The sequence below is a fragment of the Artemia franciscana genome, chromosome 8 (genome assembly GCF_032884065.1).
Source record: "Artemia franciscana chromosome 8, ASM3288406v1, whole genome shotgun sequence".
In the NCBI taxonomy this organism is placed as follows: Eukaryota; Metazoa; Arthropoda; class Branchiopoda; order Anostraca; family Artemiidae; genus Artemia; species Artemia franciscana.
The window spans coordinates 6,618,869-6,644,303 of record NC_088870.1 but is presented as its reverse complement, the minus strand read 5'-3'; the positions used below and the strand labels follow the sequence as shown (position 1 = coordinate 6,644,303).

Genomic DNA, 25,435 nt, shown 5'->3' with positions numbered 1-25,435 from the left:
CACGTAGAAATCTATTAATTTTTAAGTTTACAATGACTGATGAACTTACCATGGCAAAAGCCGATGAAGATGCTCAAAGAGTCTATGCCAAAAAACTTGCTGCTGATAGAGAAAGTCAGAAAAGAAAGCGTGCCGAGGAATCAAAAGAACAGCAAGGAAACAGGCTTGAGGCTGATAGAGAAAGAAAGAACAGAAAGCGTGCCGAGGAATCAAAAGAACAGCAAGGAAACAGGCTTGAGGCTGATAGAGAAAGAAAGAACAGAAAGCGTGCCGAGGAATCAAAAGAACAGCAAGGAAACAGGCTTGAGGCTGATAGAGAAAAAAGAACAGAAAGCGTGCCGAGGAACTACCAGAGCAACGCGGAAGCAGACTTGCTGCTAAAAGAGAAAGTGAAAAAAGAAGGCGTGCCGAGGAATTACAAGAACAGCAAGAAATCAGGCTTGCTGCTGATAGAGAAAGTAAGAAAAGAAAGCGTGCCGAGGAATCACAAGAACAGCAAGAAATCAGGCTTGCTGCTGATAGAGAAAGTAAGAAAAGAAAGCGTGCCGAGGAATCAGAGCAACCTGAAAGTTATCGCCTGGCATTCAGGTACAACCCAGTCGATGATTATAGCTTGAGTAGATGTGTTCAAATCGGGACAATGTCTAAAATTTGTCCCTTTTGCAAGGCCTTGAAATTCAATGGTGAAACAATGGGAATGTGTTGCGCCTCAGGAAAAGTTAAACTTCCTCTATTGGCTGCACCACCAGAGCCATTGAAGACGAATGAATGCTTGCCTGAAAAATTCTAATTTATGGGCACACGTAAAAATATTAAAATTAACTACAAATATGCGTGTCCGATTGCAAAACGATGACTCTGGTCAAACAGTAGACTCAATTTCAGGACGTATACAACTACCTGCTGATTTCTGTAATTTAGTGACGTCCAAAAATGAATTGATTGAAAAAGTATTTCCGAATATTCTAAAAAATTATAAAAATAATAAATGGCTAAGTGAAAGAGCGATTCTAGCACCCAAAAATATAGACGTCCACGAAATCAACAATATTGTTTTGACCAAGATTCGAGACCAGGCAGTCCTTTACAATTCAGTCGACACAGTTTTGGAACCAAATGAAGCGGTTAATTATCCATCTGAATTTTTAAATTCCATAGATCCTTCAGGGTTTCCACCACACGTGCTACAACTAAAAATAGGCGTACCAATAATACTTTTAAGAAATATCAACCCACCAAAGCTTTGCAATGGCACGCGACTTGCCGTAAAAAAAACAATGGAAAACCTAATAGAGGCCACAATCTTGACAGGGCCTTTTGAGGGTGAGGCTGTTCTTATTCCTCGCATTCCCATGATTCCAACGGATCTGCCTTTTCAATTTAAAAGATTGCAATTCCCAATTCGATTAGCATTTGCAATCACCATTAACAAAGCTCAAGGTCAATCATTAGAAAAATGTGGTATAGATCTTAATACTGATTGTTTTTCCCATGGAAAATTGTACGTTGCATGTTCGAGGGTCGGTAAACCTGACAATCTATTTATATGCAGCGACAATTGGACAGCGAAGAATGTTGTATATTCGCAAGTTTTACGCAGTTAATTTGTATTGTATCTATCTATCTATCTATCTATATAAAAACGAGTTGTGTGTATGTTTGTTTGTTTTTAAAAAGAGCGTTTGCATATGATGTCATTATTAGTACATACGGCTTTGTATATGCAGAGACAATGGGAAAGCCAAGAATGTTGTATATTCGCAATTTTTACGTAGTTTAACTCCTGCAGACGAAATGAATGCTTGCCTAAAAAATTCTAATTTATGGGCACACGTAAAAATATTAAAATTAACTACAAATATGCGTGTCCGATTGCAAAACGATGACTCTGGTCAAACAGTAGACTCAATTTCAGGACGTATACAACTACCTGCTGATTTCTGTAATTTAGTGACGTCCAAAAATGAATTGATTGAAAAAGTATTTCCGAATATTCTAAAAAATTATAAAAATAATAAATGGCTAAGTGAAAGAGCGATTCTAGCACCCAAAAATATAGACGTCCACGAAATCAACAATATTGTTTTGACCAAGATTCGAGACCAGGCAGTCCTTTACAAGTCAGTCGACACAGTTTTGGAACCAAATGAAGCGGTTAATTATCCATCTGAATTTTTAAATTCCATAGATCCTTCAGGGTTTCCACCACACGTGCTACAACTAAAAATAGGCGTACCAATAATACTTTTAAGAAATATCAACCCACCAAAGCTTTGCAATGGCACGCGACTTGCCGTAAAAAAAACAATGGAAAACCTAATAGAGGCCACAATCTTGACAGGGCCTTATGAGGGTGAGGCTGTTCTTATTCCTCGCATTCCCATGATTCCAACGGATTTGCTTTTTCAATTTAAAAGATTGCAATTCCCAATTCGATTAGTATTTGCAATCACCATTAACAAAGCTCAAGGTCAATCATTAGAAAAATGTGGTATAGATCTTAATACTGATTGTTTTTCCCATGGACAATTGTACGTTGCATGTTCGAGGGTCGGTAAACCTGACAATGTATTTATATGCAGCGACAATTGGACAGCGAAAAATGTTGTATATTCGCAAGTTTTACGCAGTTAATTTGTATTGTATCTATCTATCTATCTATCTATATAAAAACGAGTTGTGTGGATGCATGTTTGTTTGTTTGTAAAAAGAGTGTTTGCATATGACGTCATTATTAGTACATACGGCTTTGTATATGCACAGACAATGGGAAAGCCAAGAATGTTGTTTATTCGCAATTTTTACGTAGTTTGAAACACATATATAAATCTATCTATATTCACAGGTGGGACACAGGGACACAACTACAATGGCGCATAACTAATATGGCGCGTAACGACTTACGCACGCGGGGGGGCTTGGGGGGCGCGAAGCGCCACCCCAACAGCTAGTATATATATATATATATATATATATATATATGTATATATATACTATCTATCTATATATATATATATATATATATATATATATATATATATATATATATATATATATATATATATATATATATATATATATATATATATATATACTAGCTGTTGGGGTGGCGCTTCGCGCCACCCCAACACCTAGTTGGTGGGGGCGCTTCGCGCCCCCCCGAAGCCCCCCCGCGCGCGTAAGTCGTTACGCGCCATAATAGTTACGCGCCATTGTAGTTGTGTCCCTATGTCCCACCTGTGAATATAGATATATATATATATATATATGGTTTTAACTACGTAAAACTTGCGAATATACAACATTCTTTGCTGTCCCATTGTCTTTGCATATAAATAGATTGTCAGGTTTACCGACTCTTGAACATGCAACATATAATGGTCCATGGGAAAACAATCTGTATTCAGATCTATACCTCATGATTCTAATGATTGCCCTTGAGCTTTGTTGATGGTGATTGCTAATCGACCATTCCCTGTCCCGGTGTCCCGGTCGTCATTTACATCCCCCTGTTTCCCCCGGTGTCCCCGTTGTAGTTGTGTCCCTGTGTCCCGGTCGTCATTTATATTCCCTGTGTCCCGGGTCCCGGTCATCATTTGTATCCCGGTGTCCCGGTCTGTATATACATTCGTTTTTTAGTTTTGTTTTTCTCCTTTATTTTTTTCCTTTTTTTTTCTTTTTTAGCTTATTTAGATTTTTAGATTTTTTAGTTTTTTTTATTAGTTTTTAGTTTTTATTTCTTTTTAGTTTTTTTGTCCCGGTCGTCATTTATATCCCCCTGTTTCCCCCGGTGTCCCCGTTGTAGTTGTGTCCCTGTGTCCCGGTCGTTATTTATATTCCCTGTGTCCCGGTCGTCATTTGTATCCCGGTGTACCGGTCTGTATATACATTCGTTTTTTAGTTTTGTTTTTCTCCTTTATTTTTTTCCTTTTTTTTTCTTTTTTAGTTTATTTAGATTTTTAGATTTTTTAGTTTTTTTATTAGTTTTTAGTTTTTTTTTCTTTTTAGTTTTTTTGTAGTTTTTACCTTCTTTTTAGTTTTGTTAATTTTTTTTTTTACTTGTGTCCTGGTCGTCATTTATACTCCCTGTGTCCCGGTGCTTTGTTGATTGCTAATCGAACATTCCTTTTGTCCTGGTCGCTTTCTCTTTGAGTGTCGTCATTTATTTTTTTCTTTTTTAGTTCTTTTAGTTTTTACCTTTTTTAGTTTTTTTTTAGTTTTTAGTTTTTTTAGTTTTTTACCTTTTTTTAGTTTTTTTAGTTTTTTTAGTTTTTTAGCTTTTTTATTTTTTTTATTAGTTTTTAGTTTTTTTGTAGTTTTTGCCTTTTTTTTAGTTTTTTTAGTTTTTTAGCTTTTTTATTAGTTTTTAGTTTTTTTTGTAGTTTTTGCCTTTTTTTAGTTTTTTTAGTTTTTTAGCTTTTTTATTTTTTTTATTAGTTTTTAGTTTTTTTTGTAGTTTTTGCCTTTTTTTAGTTTTTTCAGTTTTGACGTCACCTGATCCAGTTTTTTCAGGTGACGTCACCTGATCCACGATCCACAGATCCACAGACAACTTATTTTTATATATATAGATAGTTTTTTTTTTTTTACTTATGTCCTGGTCGTCATTTATACTCCCTGTGTCCCGGTGCTTTGTTGATTGCTAATCGAACATTCCTTTTGTCCTGGTCGCTTTCTCTTTGAGTGTCGTCATTTATTAGTTTTTTCCTTTTTTTTTTAGTTTTTTATTGGTTTTTACCTTTATTTTAGCTTATTTTTCAGTTTTTTCCTTTTTTTTAGTTTTTTTTATTTTTTATTTTTTTTAGTTTTTTACCTTTTTTTAGTTTTTTTAGTTTTTTTAGTTTTTTAGCTTTTTTACTTTTTTTATTAGTTTTTAGTTTTTTTTTGTAGTTTTTGCCTTTTTTTAGTTTTTTCAGTTTTTTTTTTAGTTTTTTATTGGTTTTTACCTTTATAGTTTTTTTAGTTTTTTAGCTTTTTTATTTTTTTTATTAGTTTTTAGTTTTTTTTGTAGTTTTTGCCTTTTTTTAGTTTTTTCAGTTTTGACGTCACCTAATCCAGTTTTTTCAGGTGACGTCACCTGACACATCCATCCATCCATCCACAGACAGACAACTTATTTTTATATAGATAGATATATATATATATAGACCGGTTATAGACCGGGTATCAAACGAGCATTTCATATTAGATTTGGAACACGATACATCAAGATTAAAAAAAGTTTATACCCCAAAGATACCAACAGGTAAGTCTCTATCCATATTAAGGATACCCCTCTCGCTCCAAAACATGAGGCGAAATTGTACAATTTGAGCTACTATGATTCCCTATATTGGATTAACAACTAATACCACTCCCCCATAAAAAGTTTGTTGGAGGTATAAGAATCTTATTTTCTGATAGAATTACATTTACTCAAAATTTGTCTGCTATTTCAAAAGCCCCTTGCTATTCGAACCGTATTCTGGCAGATAGTTTAAACAGACATTAATTATTACCTCTCGGCTATCCGGGTTGTCCATTTCCGTGGACAGGTATCGTCACACTAATTAAGTGAAAGGGCACGTTCTTGCCATCTGGTATTTTGAACGCTCTAACAATAATTAAGCCGGGCAAACAGTTTCAAAATAGAGACCTATTTTCCTCATAGAATGATGCTAACATTTTCACGAAAATAACTAGGTAAGGTGAGATGTGTTTATACTAAATTTTAGATTTTTGAGGCGGGGGGTGGGGGCTGGAGCTTGTTATGATTAGTATTTCCTTATGAAAATGTAACCACTTCTAATTTAACTAGTCAATACTTATTCGAGGAAGGAGGGTATGGATCGAGCGTTAGTTAATTATTAAAAAGGGTCACTTCTAACAGCTACTTTAGTAGTGACAAATTGCTTCTTTGCGTTAAATGGTTACACAAATGTAACTTTTCTATGCGTTAAATGAGGGTGCGGGTAATATTTTTTTCCTCTAGTAAATAAAAATAGCTAAACAAGGAACATATGGCTATATTAATGACTTATTGCGCGAGGTCCCTCCTCCACTAAATGGGGACTACGCTCTCATTTTGAAGTCATGTTTTCGGCTACACACAGTTTATTGAAATCGAATTTATGAAGTGTTCTCTGTTGAACTAAAAATTTATTCTTGTTTTCAGAATGTTTGATTTATTAAATTTAAACGATGCTATATAAAGCTTTTGTAGCTCAAGTGTTGAATATGTATGAAGAATTTTCTTCCCTTTACTATATTACAGAAAAATAAAAACACAATTTAAATATTTATGGACCGCGATATTTGTTCATTCACCCTCCTTACTATAGTTGAGGAGGAGGCGACTTTAATCTCAATTAAAATTTAAATTGCACTTGCTATCCCTGGGTAACACATCATTTACTAATGTTTGCCCCATTGTCCCGTATCATTACATTTTTCCTATATGAGGGTCCGTTCGAGGTTGAAATGGATTAAAAATAAAATGTATTTTAACCATATACATCCTTTTAATGAAAACTAATTTCCAGCTTTCTTAAATGATCAAAATAACATGTATTTTCTTACTTCATGAAAAACTGAAATTTTATTTCTGTCTAAGAAAAACTCTGGCCAATGCCCCCTCCCTAAGAAAGGACAAGGGCAGGAAATGAAACAATCATTCTTAGTTCCCAATATGTAAACCCTTCGAGACCAGCAGTCCCCTTGCAAGGCAAGACTACTGCTTCTATACATGGCGAAATGGCTCGCCCTTCCGTGGTTCCACAACGAATCGGGGGGAATGCTGCCTCTATTCATTGCCAGCCCCTCCACGGCCCCTCAGCACAGGGAGAACTTGCTCACCATGCAATATGGAGTTGCTGATCCTAGTATGATTAAATTTCTTTGACAAATCACTAATATTTCTTGAAAAACTTATTTGTTAGCGGTAAAACGTAATGTTTTTCGGCATGGGGAAATGAATAGGATATTTAACTAGAGTTTCCTAAAGTAGATTTTAACTGTTTAAAGGGGCAATATCATGTAACACTTAAGGGGATAGATATTTCTCAGAGAGCTATTGAGCATTTAAAGATTGGCGTTTCAGTGTTTCAGTTTGATACAGAGCACGAAGAGGGTAAAATTAAAGGTAAAAATTGGGTTATATATTTAGTAAGGGATTCGTCCATTTAATCGATGAAACACAGGGTATGGCTTCTTCACGAGCCTGCCAGTGAGCTGATGCAATCGGACTTTTTTCCCTATCCTCTACACTAATCAGGTTTTAAGTGAGGGTAATGAGGGGAGTGGAGTTTTTGCTATTATTGTCTAATGTGTCTTTCTAGATTCTATAGAAAATTAAAATTAAAACATCACCTGAGGCACCATAAGCGTCGTGATTACCAATCTGTGGAGAAGGTTTAAGGGGAAAATTCCATCTTGCGTTTCAAGAATTTCCAAAATTCGCTCCTGCAGAGCGACAAGGTGACTTTAAACATCGAAGGTAAACTCATAGACGTGTACAATCCATCAAGCTTGAATTGTGTTAAAGAGTATAAAGCCATTACGGTCTCTTATGGGCATGCTCAAAGAGCCTCGTGTAACAGCAAGTAATTGGTAGAGATATTTGAGACGTTGAATGGTGAAGATTGTGTAGGCGCAGTTATGGCTGCGCTCATTAAACAAATCATCAGTGTGCAACCATGACCATTGAAGCAATCGTATTTTATCGGGGGGAGGAGTAACTTTTGTAGAGTGGCAGATAAATTTTGTAATTTAACGATAAGCAACGGTATTTTCTAACAGTTTACATGCACAATTCCAACTATGATTTGAAATTCATATTACCATTACTGGCACGATAGCAAAATGGTGAAGTTATAGATGGTGCATGGGTAGAAAGGTCTTTTTCATATAACATCACACCAAAGTCGTCTGATAAGTTGCTGATCTTGAAATTCAAAAGGAAAACACTTGAAAATAATAATACGTACTTGAATAAAATCAGTTTTATAGATTCGTAATGTTTCTCTCAAAATCCTTCAGTCAATTGGTCCACGTACAAAAAGGTGAGGATTTTAATAGCTTCTCCTTCCTTAAACAGCACTTTTCTGATGATGAAATGTATGATTTATTAACGTGTAAGGGCATATATCGTATGAGCACTACAGCTCCACCTACAGCTGCCGTCTTTGAATTTGTTAAAAAAGTTTGGGCCAAGGGAGGGTGTAAAAATGGGATGTGTTGACGTTCTTGGATATTGTCGGAATAGACATAGACACAATTTGCAAGGAATTTGGGTTCGATTTGGGGTATTATTTTTCAAATCTACATCTGGTGATGGATTTAATTCTTAAAATCAGTAACGAAAAAATAGGTCTGGTTACCGACGTGGATCAGCACTTATTTGTTGAGACATCCATGCGGGGAGGGTATTTTTCACGGATATTGTATCCTGGAAACCAATCCGACTGGATAACGCACTGGTGAAATGTCGAATGCGGTTTTTCTTAATATCAACTCCCCTTATCCGTTGGAAGTGTCGCAGTAATCTTTGCCGAGTGGGAATTACAGACCGCTGGGCAATCCTCGTGATCGAAGTTTCCCCAACATTGCCAATATCGAGGTGAATGGACCGCAGGGAGGGTTTTTCGAAATTGATGGTGAAATACCGGTGGAATTTGATGACTCGGTAAAGGATTTCGTTTTCCCGTGGATAAACAGACCAGTGCCTTTGGATTCATTGTGTCTTTACATTATTCCTTTAGTCGAGGATAGGGTATACACTGGACAGCTTCAAAACAAAAGCTTATTGCCGACCTTCGTCCAAAACGGAATATTGCTGCACATCCCGTTCTATTTCGGTGGATCCTGACCGACGATTTCGAGGTCAAAAAGATTCATAGAGCCTTCTAACTCGATCAAAAGCCATTCATCAAGATGTTTATTGAAAACATATTATTGAAACCATTATTAAAACCATTATTTCTTATTACTGAAACCATTATTGAAACCATAGACGTTTATTGATAACCATACAATAGCCATACATCAAGACGTTTATTGAGGCAAACACGAATGTTGAAAAAGAGATCTCAAAACTTATTTTAATTCAGCCTTTGGTAAGATATGCGAGAGTGTACACTATAGGAGTCGTTGTGACTTTGTAACCGACCCAAAAGAATGTACCCGAATCATTGCAGATCCGATTTTCACGTCTTTCACGATCATAGACTTCTATATAGTCCTTTTTGCAGAGAAAAAAGAAATGTTTAAAAAAACATTGCCACCGGCAGTGCCATTTTAGAAATTCCAAGAAACTCCTGCTGGAAACGTATTACAATGTGTGCAAGCTCCAATGGCAAGGGATTGGCAAATTCAAGTATTTAATTGAGACACTGATCCACTCTTGTCTAAATGTAAAACAGATAATCTAATGGACGATTTGGAAAATGGTCAGCACACTTGCTTTCAAATGGAATAAATCAACTGGGACGAGTCCATTTATCTGGAGCTAGAGAAGGACCAGGCCCAAAATAAGCTGTTATTTTTAAAATCCAAGACAGGTAGTGACTTGATATCCAATGATTTGTTTGCAGGTCCGAAGGTGTACTGTGTAGAAACATACAATAAGGATATCAATAAATCCTGCAAAGGAGTACCGTCACACTGTGTAAAGGAAAATATAGATCTATGTGTTTATAGAAGCTGTGTAGAAAATAATCTAATCCCAAGAGCGAAGGTCATGGCAATTCGCTCTTTAAAATACAATACTATACCGTTAGAGTTGAGAAAAATTCCATGTCAGCCACATAAAACAAAGTCTGTGTGCGCACGGACGGTGTGAAAGTCCTACCACACGATGGCTACCTTACAACAGATCGTAACATATGTGCAGAGTACAGCCAGCGTCTCCGTCTGGAGGTAGTTCAGAACTGGGTGGGATGAGGGCCACCTTATTTCTATCCCTAAATTTTTTTTCAGTCTCCACCCTCAAAGTCTCTAGCTCAGCAGCGTGTTTTTGACATGTTTTATTTATTTATTTGTTGTGCAAGGCGGAATCTTTTAAAAAGTGCTTCATATTATGCTATGAATTTACATGCATTCCACACCCAGCCCCTGCCGCTGTAGCAGGCGGTTGCCCCGGCCTTTGGAGAGAGGAAACCTCAAGTGCGTTTTTAATGTTGTGGATTACTGGCAACACAAATGCGTTCATGTGATTATTTTATGTAAATTTGTTCAAGCGGTTATTTTATGTAAATATGATATAAAAATTTAGTGCATTTATTTGTATATATATAAAAAATATTTATTTTTTTCTTTTGATATTGACTCAACAGATTGGGATTAGGGCAGGTTATTTGTTATTTTAATAGTGAGAACAGTAATATGTATTAATTTAAAACTCCATTTAGATCATTTCTTTGTGGACCCTCAATTTTTTGCAAAACAACACTTTTAACGAAAATAATTCAAAATCGTGATAATTTTTTTTTTTAATCCGAAAATTATCTATTATCGCTATACTGTGTGGCAAGAGTTTTATGATAAATTAAAGACTATTGCACCAGACACAAAATTCATACGGGAACTTAATATTTTTAAGTTTTATATTATTTATAAAATTATTGAACTAAATCGACCTGAGTGTTTGTAGAAGCTGTGTATTTAATATTTTGACCAAACTCTTTAGTTTACTATTATTGAACTAAACTCTTGGTTCACTATTAATGGTTTAGCTGAATCCATTGAAGAATGGTCTCAGGAGATGTTGCAGTTATTCACAGTCCGGTCTCACCATGAAAAAGATCCTGTAGCTGTTGTCCTCAATAATCACTTTCATCGTAGTAAATGTATGAAAACACTTGTTTTGAATTGTACCTACCATATCATCCATACGATTGTTTGTGATTCAAGTTCTCTGATAATTAAACAAACAAATATATCCTGGTGAACCGAAACTTCTACTCTCAGCAAACAGTAAAACTACAAATAAACTCTATGATTACATTCCATTGAATCTCACTCAAAAGAAACCCGAAGAGTTACGCCTGGTTAGAGTCACGCCTGGGTAGATATAAGGTAATAAAATTACCTTATATCTACCCGTGAAAAGAAAAAAAAAGGTCATTAGTTCCCAACATGACAATGAAGAAACTAAATGAAAACAGACATTTATTTTCTGTCCTAGGTATTTCGGAACCGCGGCTTAGGAAGGCTATGCTCAAACATGGCTCGACGTAGGAATCTTTAATCTCCTATCTGAGCTTTGTTTGAACTGAACTGAAGGCTATGTTCAACTATCAGAAGTAGTTAAGCAATAGATAAAGCCAACATTGTTCACTTGTAGGTGCCCTAGCTTGCAAAAAGAAAATAAAAGCCTTTAAAAGACAAGAGCTCATATGGCACTTGTGACGAGGATTGAACCTAAAATGAGACTAGGTACTAGAGCTATCGATTTCGTCGTCCTAGCACATCAAAAAGCACCAAGCTCGCCAAAGCACTAGAAATCCCTCCATCTCCCCCAAAGATATCGGATCCGGTCCGCTTATTTCAATCACGTACATATAACTTGTGCTTATTCTCGAACTCACCAAAGCACTGGAAATCGCCCCCCCCCCAAACTCCTCCAAATAGAGCAAATCCAGTCCGATTATGTCAATCACGTATCTAGAACTTGTGTTTATTCTTCCCATCAAGATTCATCCCGATCTCTCCACTCTAAGAGTTTTCCAAGATTTCCGATTTGCAAGATTCCCGTTTCCCCCTCCAACCCCCTTTGTCCCCAGAACCGATCTGAATTAAAAATAGAGTATCTAAGACATGAGATCTTTCTATACATTAAGTTTCATCAAAATTCGATCACCCATTCGCAAGATAAACATACCTCCATTTTACTATTTCCCCTCCCTCCAGCCCCATCTCCAGATGGTCGAATGGGGAAATGACTCTTATCAAGTCAATTTGTCGAAATTCCTTACACGCCTACCCATTTTCATTGTCCTAGCACGTCCAGAAGCACCAAACTCGCTAACGCACTGGAAATCCCCCCCCCCAATTTCCCCCAAAGAGAGCAGATCCGGTCTGGTAATGTCAATCACGTATTTAGTACTTGTGCTTATTCTTCGCATCTAGTATCATCCCAATCTCTCTGCTCTAAGCACTTTCCAATATTTCCGGTTTCCCCCTTTAACTCCCTCCAATGTCACCAGATCCGGTCGTGATTTAAAATGAAAGATCTGAGACACAAGATCCTTCTAAATATCAAATTTCATTAAGATTTCATGATCCATTCGTAAGTTAAAAATACCTAGTTTTCCTATTTTTTCGAGTTAACCGTCCCTCCACTCCCCCCCCCTAGATGGTCAAATTTCGGAAGCTACTATTTTCTATTTAGTCTAGTCTGGTCCCTGGTATTCCTGCCAACTTTCAGTGATCGCTATATCGATCACGTATCTAGTTTCAGATCTTGTTCATGTAAAAATTGAAGTCGTCCAGGATTCGAAACTGAGACCTCTCTCACCCAAAGCAAGACACTAGACCAAAGAGACACAAATAACGAGACACCAATAACGTGTCTAACGAGACACAAATTATGGTGTTACATCGAAAATACGTCTAATATATGGGGAAATGAGACCGACCAAGTACCTATAAACTCAACATTTCCTTTGCAATTTTGAAGACACAGAAGACTTTGAGGCCTTCATTAAAAATGGAAATTCGTTTTTGAATTAACGGACGTTGGAAATTGCTACGTAAATTTAATGAGCAACACTGTAGTACTACGCAACACTACGATGCACCTCACTAATAAGCAACACTACGATGCACCTCACTAATAAGCAACACTACGATGCACCTCACTAATAAGCAACACTACGAGCAACTTCTCATCATTTCAGAATGGGATACGGAAATAAACATATGAAAACCCTTATGAATCTACAGAAACACCAATTGCTCAATTAAATACCCCCCTTTCATCAGCTCAATCCCTCCTGAAATTAACTTTCTCCTCGTTGAAATTTTTGGTGACATATTTTTTATTTAAAGTGACATGTACAGATTATAAATATTATTCACCAAGCTAATACGTCTATCCTGCTACTTAAGCTCGTCAATCCTCCTTTCCTGTCCCCCTTTCCCCCTTTTCATCCCCCTTTCCCGTTCTTCAAGGGTTTATACCTCCTTTGTCTACCGTTATATAGAATATGCTTCTTCTGTTTGGCACCCTGTAGTTTTTCGGGAAGAATCAAATAAAATTAAATCCACCCAAAAGAGAACTCTGAGAATAACTTTACTAAAAGTAAAATAAGTAAATCTAGTAAAAAAGTATTTATTTATACTTTTAGTAAAATACTTTTAGTAAAAGTATTTAGTAAATCTAAAATTCTATAATCTCTTCTCTAATAAAAATCAAGGTTAGAAACGCTTGAGTTCAGTTGAGTTTTGTTGTTTTATTAAAAAAAAAGTAATTTAAAAAAGATTATTTTAAAAAACATAATTAAAAAGGCAAGAAAAACTCCATTTACAAAAAGAAACGCAATACCATAACCTCGAATGGAAACATTTTCCCGAAAAGGCATTTCCCATGTCGATTCCGCATACCCTAAGTTGTTTTTCAGTCAGTTCTGTTTTCCCATATTTTCTCAAGATATGAAAAAAGCTTTTGTCCCTTACGATACCAAAAGAATTTATGAGCCTTCTTGTTATTATTTGTACCAATTCCTTCTTTTTCCCCCTTTTTGCTTTTGTGTTGAATTTTATAATCTTTTCATAAATTTTGCTAGTTTTATTTCTTTCTCTTTTTTTGACCGTCTATATGACATGACGCCTTGACCTTATTTATTCAACGAACACTTGGTTCAGTGCTATTATTTTGAAAATCTAACTCGGATCACCTACCACAAGGGTTAAAAACGTGAATTACAAATTTATTTTCATCAAGTGTAGAACGTCCTTGAATCAAAACTGACGTTATAATATATTACTTAAATATGTACATGAAACATAAGGTAATTGCCGTTGGGGCGTTCATGTCTTCCTTTCTCCGAAATAAAAAATCGATTTCTCCCATGTTTCTTTTTACTTTTCCCCGAAATTTTCCTTGTACTTTGACTCATTTTAAGTGTTTTCAATACTAAACCCCTCCCTCTGAAATGTTGGGCTGTTCACAATAATCTCGTGTGTATATGCCTTATCTGCGTGTTCTGGTTTTCGTACGACCCAAAAATATGCATTTCACCTAATCAAAGAAACTACTTACTTCATCGATATAGAACTTTGACTTATCCATAAAAAGCAGAATCATGAAGTCTGATACAATCAAACAAAGAACCAGATTAATTAAGCCGAACCTCCGAATTTCTTTGACTTTACTTTGAGATCCATCACGCCTAGAATTGAAAATCACATATTTAAAAAGATATAGATGTCAGGCAGGTCGCAAATCACCACATTTAAAGTGCTGCACAACTGTCACACAGACTTTAAAAAATAATAGGACTATATAGGCCTAGTAGGACTATTTTAGGGCAAATAGGACTATATAAGGCTTTTATAATATTATAATAGGAATAATCTGGCGTTTTTCTAAAGCACAAAAGAAAATTTTCATTTCTTAGTGTTATTACTGATGTTTTTTAAATAAAAGAAATATGGAGCTTTAAACTTTCAAAAATTCCAATTATTGCTTTATTGTAAAAAATGAATTTTTTAAGCCGTGCAATTATTTGAAGCTCAAACCGATATCAATCCACTCACATACTAAATCGTTTTACTCCTTAAAATAGAAATTGATTGGTTTTTCTATAAGGTTTGTACGAGCTTCGATGCTCAAGGTTTGTTCGAAGGTTTGTTCGATGCTCAAGCACTATTGAACACGTGATTAAGGAGAATTTGCAAACTCTCCAATATATTAGAGAAATACCTCATCAACACTGAAGTTTATTATGGTACTATATCTGAAATTCAGACACTTACGGCCTGAAAGTCAAATTTTAATACTGCTCAAAAGCTCATTACGAGAAAAACGCGGCCAAGCGTCTTGATTAGTCCTTTCCAACCCTCCACCATCCAGGGTATCTACATCTAAGTATCAGAATGCCTTATAGACTGTCCACATAGACTATTCGAAAGAATGAAAAATAGTAGGCTAAATGGCCAAAGATCTTTAAGATTTTGGTCTCTTATGGAATAAAAGTATTTCGCTCTCAGATCACGAATTCGTCTTAGACATCACTGAAAACTTCATTACAGGAAGCAAACATAATTACAATAACAAACGAAAACTATATATATATATATATATATATATATATATATATATATATATATATATATATATATATATATATATATATATATATATATATATATATATATATATATATATATATATATATATATATATATATATATATATATATATATATATATATATATATATATATATATATATATATATATATATATATATATATATATATATATATATATATATATATATCAACGAAAGTTAAATTCAGAGATCGGAATAACATGCTAAAGATCAACTAAGCAGCGCAGTGAAATATGACATAGAATAGAATATATTTATTCACTACAATAGCCGGAGCTAGCATTAGCATGTCATGACAAAAATAATTTATACCTTCAAAAACACTCACAGGAAAATTTAAACAAACATTATATTAATCAAGCACATATTAACCAAACATTAAATATTAGTCGTGTCAATATTATTAAAATGACGGGTAAAATATGGGACAAATGATTTGCGATTTCTCTCAGTACTATAGGCTGAGCAAGTCAGTAACTGTGGACAATTCTTTTTTATTTGTCGGAGTCTAGTAACTGGTCCTTCAGTTGGGGGGCTCTGAAGGTTGGGTAGTAAACGACAATGAGTTGGGGAATTCAAACAATTTAGTCCAAATCTATATGTTAAGCCATGTCTACGACTTTCAAGTGAGTCAAAATTGAGTTGTTTCAGTGCATCCTCGTAAGTTGAGTAGTTTTGTCCAAGTATAATTTTTATAGCTCTTTTTTGTATTGTCTAAAGTCTATCTGTTTGATGTTTTGTCAATCCCGGATGCCAAGCAGGGCATGCATACTCAGGAGAAGGTCTAACATGGCTGCTAATATATCATACGGTTTTAACCGAATTCAGTATTTCGTCTTAGTCTCGATTGAGAACTTAATTAAAAGGAACCGATTAAATTACATGAAAGTTAAAAAAAAATGTAGCAACATACCTAAAGAAAAAAAAACGAGCAACACGGCACAGCGGCATATGTTTTTAACTGAATTCAGACTTTTCAGCGTTTTATCTTAGATTTCATCAAGAAGTTGAATTAAAGGGAACCCATATAATTCAATGGAGGTTAAAAATTGCTATGGCATATTTAGAGACAAAAATAAACAGCACAGTAAAACAACATATGTTGTATGTAGAGGAATATTTAATTTAATGTGAAAACGAGGAACATGGTCGAACAGCATTTGTGGTTTTATTAAATAAAAAAAAGTCTTTTCAATTGAAAGTAAGGAGCAACATTAAAACGAACAGAAATTAATACGTATATGAGGGGGCTGCTTCTCCTCAACACCTCGCTCCTTACGATAAAGCTTTTAGTAAATAAAAACTTCATATTGTTTTAATTAAACAAACAGTGTTTCGGGAGTCTTTCTTGAAGAATTGGCACAGAATTCAAACTTTAGAGTAAAGAATGAGGTTTTGAGGAGGAGCAAACCCCCCTTATATACGTAATATTTTCTGTTCTTCTTAGGTTTTAATCTTGCTTCTTACTTTCGGTTGAATTACTTTAGTTTCAATTATTTTCTACTTTACTCTACTTTTTACTCTAGTTTCTACTTTAATTTCTACTCTTTACTCAATTAGTTACTTTCAATTTAATTTCTGATTGTTTTTTAAGTAATACCGGGAAATTGTTACCTCGACGGATAAATCCCATTCCCCCCACAGATTTACTCTCTAGACAATTCAATCCCTATGAAAATTTACCCCAGACAATTAGCCTTAATGTCTCCACGCGTAAAATTGAGTCGGCAATGAGAAAGCAATATATAAGAAGAATTTCGTCGAAGAATTCTGGCAAATTGTGGAATTCTTGCAATAGTGTAAAATTTCTCCTTAGAAATTGACCCCCAGGAAACTACGCTCTCCATGGAAAATTATACCCTTGGAAAATACACCAGCCGAAATCCCCCCGCCATTGAAAGATTTAGGCATACTTCCCAATAACAATTATTATACGTAAACAATGGACAAGTTTGGAACTTAAAGACCTTTCCCCAAAGGGCTGTGGCTGGATCATGATATATCTAAATACATAGTTCTTTGGCCTTTCAACTATGCTGAACAAAATGTCTATCTCTAAATTTTAATCGGACCATTTTGAGACAGAACGGGCGTGGGAGGGGGCCTTGCTGCCCCCCAATTTTGCGGTCGATTAAAAAGGGCACTAGAACTTTGAATTTCCGTTTGAATGACCCTTCTCATCGTGTTCTAGGATCACTAGGTTAATACGATCACCCATGAAAAAAACTAACAAAGACGCATCCGGGATCTTTCTTCTGGCAAAAAGTACAAAATTCCGCATTTTCGTTTTAAATAGGAGCCTGAAACCTCTACAATAGGGTTCTTTGATACGCTGAATGTGATGGTGTGATTTCCACTAAAGTTGTGTTTTAGGCCCCCCTTTTTCTCGAAAATCAGTCAAGTTTTCTCGGATCCGTAACCTTTGATGGGTAAAACTAAACCTAATGAAACTTACATATTTAAAATCAGCATAAGAATTCAGTTCTTTTGATGTATCTACTGGTATCAAAACTCGTTTTTTAGAGTTTCATTTACTATTTAGCCGGGTCGCTCCTAATTTACAGTTCGTTACCACGAACTGCTTGATTGAATTCAGACTATTTATGTTTTTTATTCACACCTAAAGAGAGTTCATTTAAAGAGAACCATTAAAAATAAATAAAATATCAAAAATTTAAATAGTACTTAAAGAACAAAATAAACAGCTCTGTAAAATAGAATGATCCGTGCAGTTTTAACTGAGTTCAGACCTTTCAGCCTTTCATATTATGCTTCACCAAGAACTTAATTAAAATAAGCCCATGCAATTTAATGAAAGTTTAAAAATTGCAAAAGCATATTTAAATGAGTATGAGTGTACAACAATATAACCCTTATGGTTGTATCTGAATTCAGACCTTTCAGCAGTTTATCTTTGATATACATCATGAACCTAATCAGTAAAAAGCCATATGGCGAAATGATATTTAAATAAAATCCAACATCAAAAAAAATCAAACGGAAAACACAGTCAAACAGCATAATTCATAGGTTTTAGCTGAAGTCCGACGAATCTTATTTTCTTTTTGAATTTCATCTAGAACTCATAAAGAAAAAAACAATATAACTTAAATTATTACAGCAATATAACTAAAGAACAAAATCAACAGCAATATCGAATTGCATAATTCATAGGACTTTAACTCAGCAGTAACTTGATTGAAAAAAACCCATGAACTAAAACTAAAGTTAAGAAATTGCAAAACATACTTAAGGACTAGAGTGTGCAACACAGTAAAACAATATAACACACATGGATTAAACTGAACTCAGACTTTCCAGCATTTTATTTTAGACTTCACCAAGAATGTACCCATATAATTCAAAGAAAGTAAAAAAATACAATAATATATTAAAAGATTAAAATGAGCAACACAGTTTAACAACACAGGTCACGTGCTTTTAACTGAATTCGGGCTTTTCAGCAGTTTATCTTGGACTACATCAGGAACTTAATAAATAGAAAACCATATAATTAAATGGAAATTTAAAAATTTGGACAGCTTTCTTAAAACTCAAAAGGAAAAACACGGTCAATTAACAAAATCATAAGTTACGACGGATTTCAGACTTTAGGGTTTTATCATCTAAAGAGGATTCTTATTGAACGAAAGTTCAAATACTACAAGGGTGTACTTAAAAAAAATGTACACAATGTACATTTTGTGTACAAAAATGTACACAAAAAAATGTACACAAAAAATGCTGCACAAAAAAAATGTGATGAGCAGCACAGTCATAAAAGCAGCACAAAATATAATTCGTGCAATTTTGTTACTATCAGAAATTTTTATCATTTCACCTTAGGCTTCACGCTCAGTTGAAGGGAATCCATATAATTAAATGGAACTTAAAATTAATTGCTACAACAAACTCAAAGATTAAAGTGGGAAGTACAGTAAGACAGACTAATCTATCTAGTTAATTGATTTCAAACTTCTCAGCAGTTTTGAATTATTCAAGAACTTAATCAAACGGATTGAAAAAAAAGTGTTTCAACATACTTGAAGATCAAAATGAGCAACACGGCCAAACAGCATACAATGGAAAATATAGTAAAGCAGTACCACACAATGTCCAGTTCTAAAGGCTTGCCCTAGAAAGAAAATTATTTTTTTAACAGCTATAAATACTCAACCTCTTCTCCTTTATGTAAAAATAAAACAATATTAATCCAGAAGTGCTATTTTCTATTAGTGAAAAATTGCTTAAATTTCAATTGAAAGATTATAAATTACATACATCATAAAATTCTCATTATTAATGCGCCTTGTATGTGCTTTGGCGAGTTGCTTTATGGTAAAATTTTCTATCAGTGGAAAATCGCTTAAATTTAAATTGAAAGATTATGAATTATTTACGTTATACAATTGGCAAAATTAACGTGTCTGTCTGTGATTTGGAGACTTGCCTTATGTTGGAATTTTCTACTAGTGAAAAATTGCTTAAATTGAGATTGAAAGATTATAAATTATGTACGTTATAAATTTCACAACATTAATAAGCTCCGTAAATAATTCCCAATCCTTATCTCTGGTGAATTAGACAAAGAGGGCGGAAAAAGTAGCGCATCACGTTCTTTTAACATTTCTAACATTTTGAGCTCCAGTCATATTGCAGTCCGATTATGGGTTGAGAATTCTGTAATTAAGTCATATCCGAAACTTGCGCTATGTGGACAGATATTAAGATAGTTCATGGAAAGCCTTGTCATAGTCATATCATCTTCTTTTTTGCCAAGCGCATAAATGGCAAGTATCAAAACCGAAGAGTAACTTACAGAAATCACCATTGCTTGAAACCGAAGATCAGGTTGAAGAAATAATTAATACTTCTGAAGAAAGGTTAAACAGTGATCTTACGAAAAACCGTATTTCGAAAATTTTTTGAATTTTTTTAGAAAAATTTATTATATTTAGTAGAATTTTGAAGAGGACTTGCAAATTACCACATTCTCACACCAAGTTCTAGCTGAAAAAAGTAAGTTAATTTCTATAACAAGAAGGGTAGCGAAATGAAATCTTCTACTGCAACCAACAAAATGTTACGAACCTCACAAAATAATTTCCTCCTACCCAAATTGGTGATAATCTACTACTACTACTAATAACTCACTGCAGCACCAAGCCGCCTGAGGCCAACACAGCTACGCACGCTCCTCCTCCAACCTAATCTATTTAAAGCCTCCCTCTTTACACCCTCCCAGGAAGTTCCCATTTCCTTTAAATCCTTATTTATGACATCCTCCCAACCCAGACAAGGACGACCTGCTTTCCGTGTAGCCCCAGACGGTTGGCCAAAAAGGACAATCTTCGGTAATCTGTCATCCTTCATCCGTAGAACGTGGCCTAGCCATCTCAACCTTTCTTTCATTATAGCCCCAGAAAGCGGGATTGAACCACACTTTTCGTACAACCTACTGTTTGAAATACGGTCAGTCAGCCGGGTACCCAGAACAATCCGTAGGCAATTTCTCTGGAAAACATCTAGTAAATTTTCATCTGCTTTTCGGAGTGTCCATGCTTCAGAGCCATATTTGACCACTGTCATCACTGTAGCTTCCAATATTCTAATCTTGGTTTGTAGGCTTATCTTTCTATTCTTCCAAACTTTTTTTAACTGTGAAAAAACACCCTGAGCTTTAGCTATTCTACTTTTAACATCTTCACTGCTCTCACCATCTTTACTAATAATACTACCAAGGTAACTGAAGCTCCCAACCTGATCAATCTTTTCGTTACCAAAGGTCACCTGTTCATCTTCACTTATTCCTAACCTTAGTGACTTAGTCTTCTTAACATTAATTTTCAAGCCTATTTTAGCACCCTGAACTCGTAAAACCTCTAAAAATTCATTCATTTTGCTCACACTTTCATCTAATATGCTTAAATCATCAGCATAATCTAAGTCCAGGAGCGTTCTTCCTCCCCATTTGATTCCATGGTCTCCAATTGCCTTTCCTGTGCTCCTTAAGACGAAGTCCATCAAAATGATCCATATAAAGGGGGATAGAACACAACCCTGCTTAACTCCTGATTTAATACAAAACCAGTTGCTAACCTCATTTCCTACCTTAACCGCAGCAGTATTATTCTCGTACATAGCGCAAATCACTTTAATGTATTTTTCTGGTATACCATATAACGATAAGACCTTTGTTAACGCTGTTCTATCAACAGAATCGAAAGCTTGCTCATAATCGATAAAACTAAGGACCAAAGGTGTTTGACAACGAAGGGACTTCTCAATTATTAACCTAAGAGTGAAAACATGGTCGACACATCCTCTACCTTTTCTAAAACCGCATTGTTCTTCCCTTAAAACTTTGTCTACAGCATGTCTCAGTCTAAAAAGTATCATATTACTCAGTAATTTGCTACCTACAGAGACCAGACTAATGCCTCGATAATTCCGACATTCACTCTTGTCACCTTTCTTATACAGTGGTTTAATTAAGGTTTTCCTAAAATCATTGGGTACTTCCCCTTTTTCAAAAATCATGTTCATAATCTTCAGTAGCTTATTCCTAACCTCAGAGCCACCATATTTAAGGAACTCATTAATCATACTATCAGCACCTGGGGCCTTATTATTTTTTAATCCTTCTAGGACTGTCGCTAATTCTTCCTCACTAAACAAATCTTCCTTCACATCCAAGGTATCACAAACTTTTTCATTTTCATCTATATCTTTTCCTGCAACTGTATCTCGGTTTAGCACATTCTCAAAATGTTCCACCCATCTTTCTTTAACTTTTTCCTTATCACTAATTGTGACCCCATTTCTATCTTTAACTGGGACTAGTCCGGATCGGCTACTCCCTTTCAATTTATTAACATGCCAGTATAATATTTTACTATTATGCCGTCTAGCCGCATCTTCCAGATCCTCAGCAATTTTATCCATCGCCTCCATTTCACATCTCCTTAGTTCATATTTTAATGCTTTCTCCACTTTCTTTACATTCCTTTTGTTTTCATACGACCTATCGCTCAGATAATTCTTATACAAACCCCTTCTACTCTCTATTAAACCTAAAGCTTTTTCACTAATATTCCTAGTTGCTGTCTTAGCATTCTTCCCTAGGACACCATCAGCAACTTCACAAATTGTTTTTCTGAAATTATTCCATCCATCTTCCACATTGTCAAATTTTAAACCCTCAAGTTTAGTACTCAACTGTTCCTGGAATTTTTTTCTCAAATTTTCATCCTGAAGTCTACCAACATCATAACTTTCCGGGAGGGAGTTACTCTTCCGAAATTTCAGCTTTAAATTAACCTTAGACACTACTAGATGGTGATCTTTACTTTTAACATCAATAACGGCACTCCTATACACCCTAGTATCTTGTATTGATCCTGCTAGTCTTCTGTTTACAATAACATAATCAATAAGGTTTGCTGTCTTACCATCACGTGAATACCATGTCAACTTATGGGCCATTTTGTGACCAAACACCGTATTGGTTATAACTAGGTTGTTATACCTACAAAATTGCAAAAGCCTATAGCCATTACTGTTTTCTTTTCCTACACCAAAATTACCTAGGCTAGGATACCATCTATCCCTATTTCTACCAACCTGGGCATTAAAATCTCCTAGCAAAAACACCATATTTCTACCTGGTACCCTGTCTATTTGCTCCTGTAACTGTAAGTAAAATTCATCTGAGTCACTAGTATCTCCATCAGTTGGTTCAATGGGGGCATATACTACTATAACTGATACCCTAAACTTTTTAGTCATAAAATGAGCAATTAGTATTCTATTATTAATACCTTCCCAGCCTAAACAAGACTTAGCAGCTTCCTTATTCATCATGAGCCCTACTCCCTGTCTATGTACCCCATCCTTCCTTCCTGAGTAAACAAATTCTATGTCACCTAATTTCATGCTTCCTACCCCTGGGATATGAGTTTCTGAAACTCCTAATAAATCCAGTTCAAACCGTCTGAATTCGTCAGTCAAAATGTCGATGCGATAATCATTTTTTAACGTCGTAACATTCCAAGTTCCAATTTTCATGTTCTTTAAATCTTTGAAATTATTTTGGCCTCAAGAAAAGCAGTGATCCCGGATACCAGTGCAGGATGGGGACCAACATATCTTCTCAAGTCTACACCAAAGCGCTTAAGCCGGCTTAGAACCGGACAGCAAGAAGTCCCTGGGACCTCCAGAAAGTTGGAGGCTTAGTGCAATCCTGGGCCCATCTTGGTCACAACATGGTTTTCAGCACTTGGCGATGCTCTTCTATCAACAAGAGTCGAAATCCTGCACAGACAGTCCCAAGCCTATTACCTCCGACTCATTATATATTCATGCCTACAAATATTATGCTACTACGGGGAGGCAGCCCATAGTAGATAAATTAGCTAGGAAGAGGTTTTTCAGCCCGAAAACGCCCATCAAAACAAACCAAGCCCAGAAAATTATCCAATAATCAGAATCCCGTACGAGTGCTGTGTTGTTTACTAGGCTATAATTTCCTCGAGGGGCGCCACTCCTCAAGTGGGAAAAATTGACCGCAAGTTTCCCAGTCTTGCAGGTACCCCGAAAGGGTCGAGGCAGCCCTTTACAGAGGCCGTTGTCCATAAATCTGGATCTTACGCCCTGCCGCAGTTGTCCTCCTATTGTGAACACGGCAGTTGGCCCTGCTGAGTGTACATTTGAGGGGCCTTCTTCCTCCTCCACCTGAAATTATGACCCCCAGGGGAGGGTTTCCCAGTTTCTATTATGGGCCCCACTGGGACAAGGTCCTACTTGGCCTAAGCCTCCTATGGAGCTACTCTACCTATCTATAGGGCTTACATATATACATATATATATATACATATATATATATACATATATATACATATACATATATATATATATATATATATACACATATACATATACATACATATACATACACACATACATACACATATACATACACATACACATACATACACATATACTCACTAACGTGCAAATATATACCCTGAATTGGTATAGGCTAGGTCTGTATATGGTGAATATTAATTTCCTTTCTGATGCAAATGCACAATAACTTTGGATTCAGGATGCAATTCTGACTATAGAGATAAGTATTTTTCTTACTTGAAATGTATGTGCAGAATTAGAAATTCTGCTGGTACTACAAAAGTAGACCTAAGTAGCCAATTTAGCCTGTCTGAAACATCTCACAAGCCAACACCTTATAAAAAAACACCTTTGATAATTTAAATGAATAAGAAAACTTATTAGAAATTCTGCTGATACTGCAAAAGTAGACCTAAGTAGCCAATTTAGCCTGTTTGAAACATCTCACAAGCCAACACCCTATAGAAAACACCTTTGAGAATTTAAATGAAGAAGAAAACTTATTAGAGACTCTGCTAATACTGCAAAAGTAGACCTAAGTATCCAATTTAGCCTGTTTGAAACATCTCACAAGCCAACACCCTATAGAAAACACCTTTGACAATTTAAATGAATAAGAAAACTAGTTAAAAACTCTGCTAATACTGCAAAAGTAGACCTAAGTAGCCAATTTAGCCTGTTTGAAGCATCTCACAAGCCGACACCCTATAGAAAAACACCTTTGACAATTTAAATGAATAAGAAAACTAGTTAAAAACTCTGCTAATACTGCAAAAGTAGACCTAAGTATCCAATTTAGCCTGTTTGAAACATCTCACAAGCCAACACCCTATAGAAAACACCTTTGACAATTTAAATGAATAAGAAAACTAGTTAAAAACTCAGCTAACACTGCAAAAGTAGACCTAAGTAGCCAATTTGGCCTGTTTGAATCATCTCACGAGCCAACACCCTATAGAAAAACACCTTTGACAATTTAAATGAATAAGAAAACTAGTTAAAAACTCTGCTAATACTGCAAAAGTAGACCTAAGTATCCAATTTAGCCTGTTTGAAACATCTCACAAGCCAACACCCTATAGAAACTCTGCTAATACTGCAAAAGTAGACCTAAGTATCCAATTTAGCCTGTTTGAAACATCTCACAAGCCAACACCCTATAGAAAATACCTTTGACAATTTAAATGAATAAGAAAACTAGTTAAAAACTCTGCT

The 25,435-nt window shown here is 35.3% G+C and overlaps 1 protein-coding gene across 1 annotated transcript in view; it reads right to left on the bottom strand.

The window, feature by feature from the left end:
* The window catches only part of LOC136029910 (adhesion G protein-coupled receptor L3-like), a 127,196-nt gene that overhangs the window by 32,468 nt on the left and 69,293 nt on the right, over nt 1–25,435 (bottom strand). Inside the window, exons 8-9 of the mRNA XM_065708421.1 lie at nt 19,357–19,448; nt 14,240–14,369 (exon numbers count right to left, since the gene is read on the bottom strand). Of these exons, the coding sequence (XP_065564493.1) occupies nt 14,240–14,369; nt 19,357–19,448 (222 nt within the window). The remainder of the gene's footprint in view (nt 1–14,239; nt 14,370–19,356; nt 19,449–25,435) is intronic.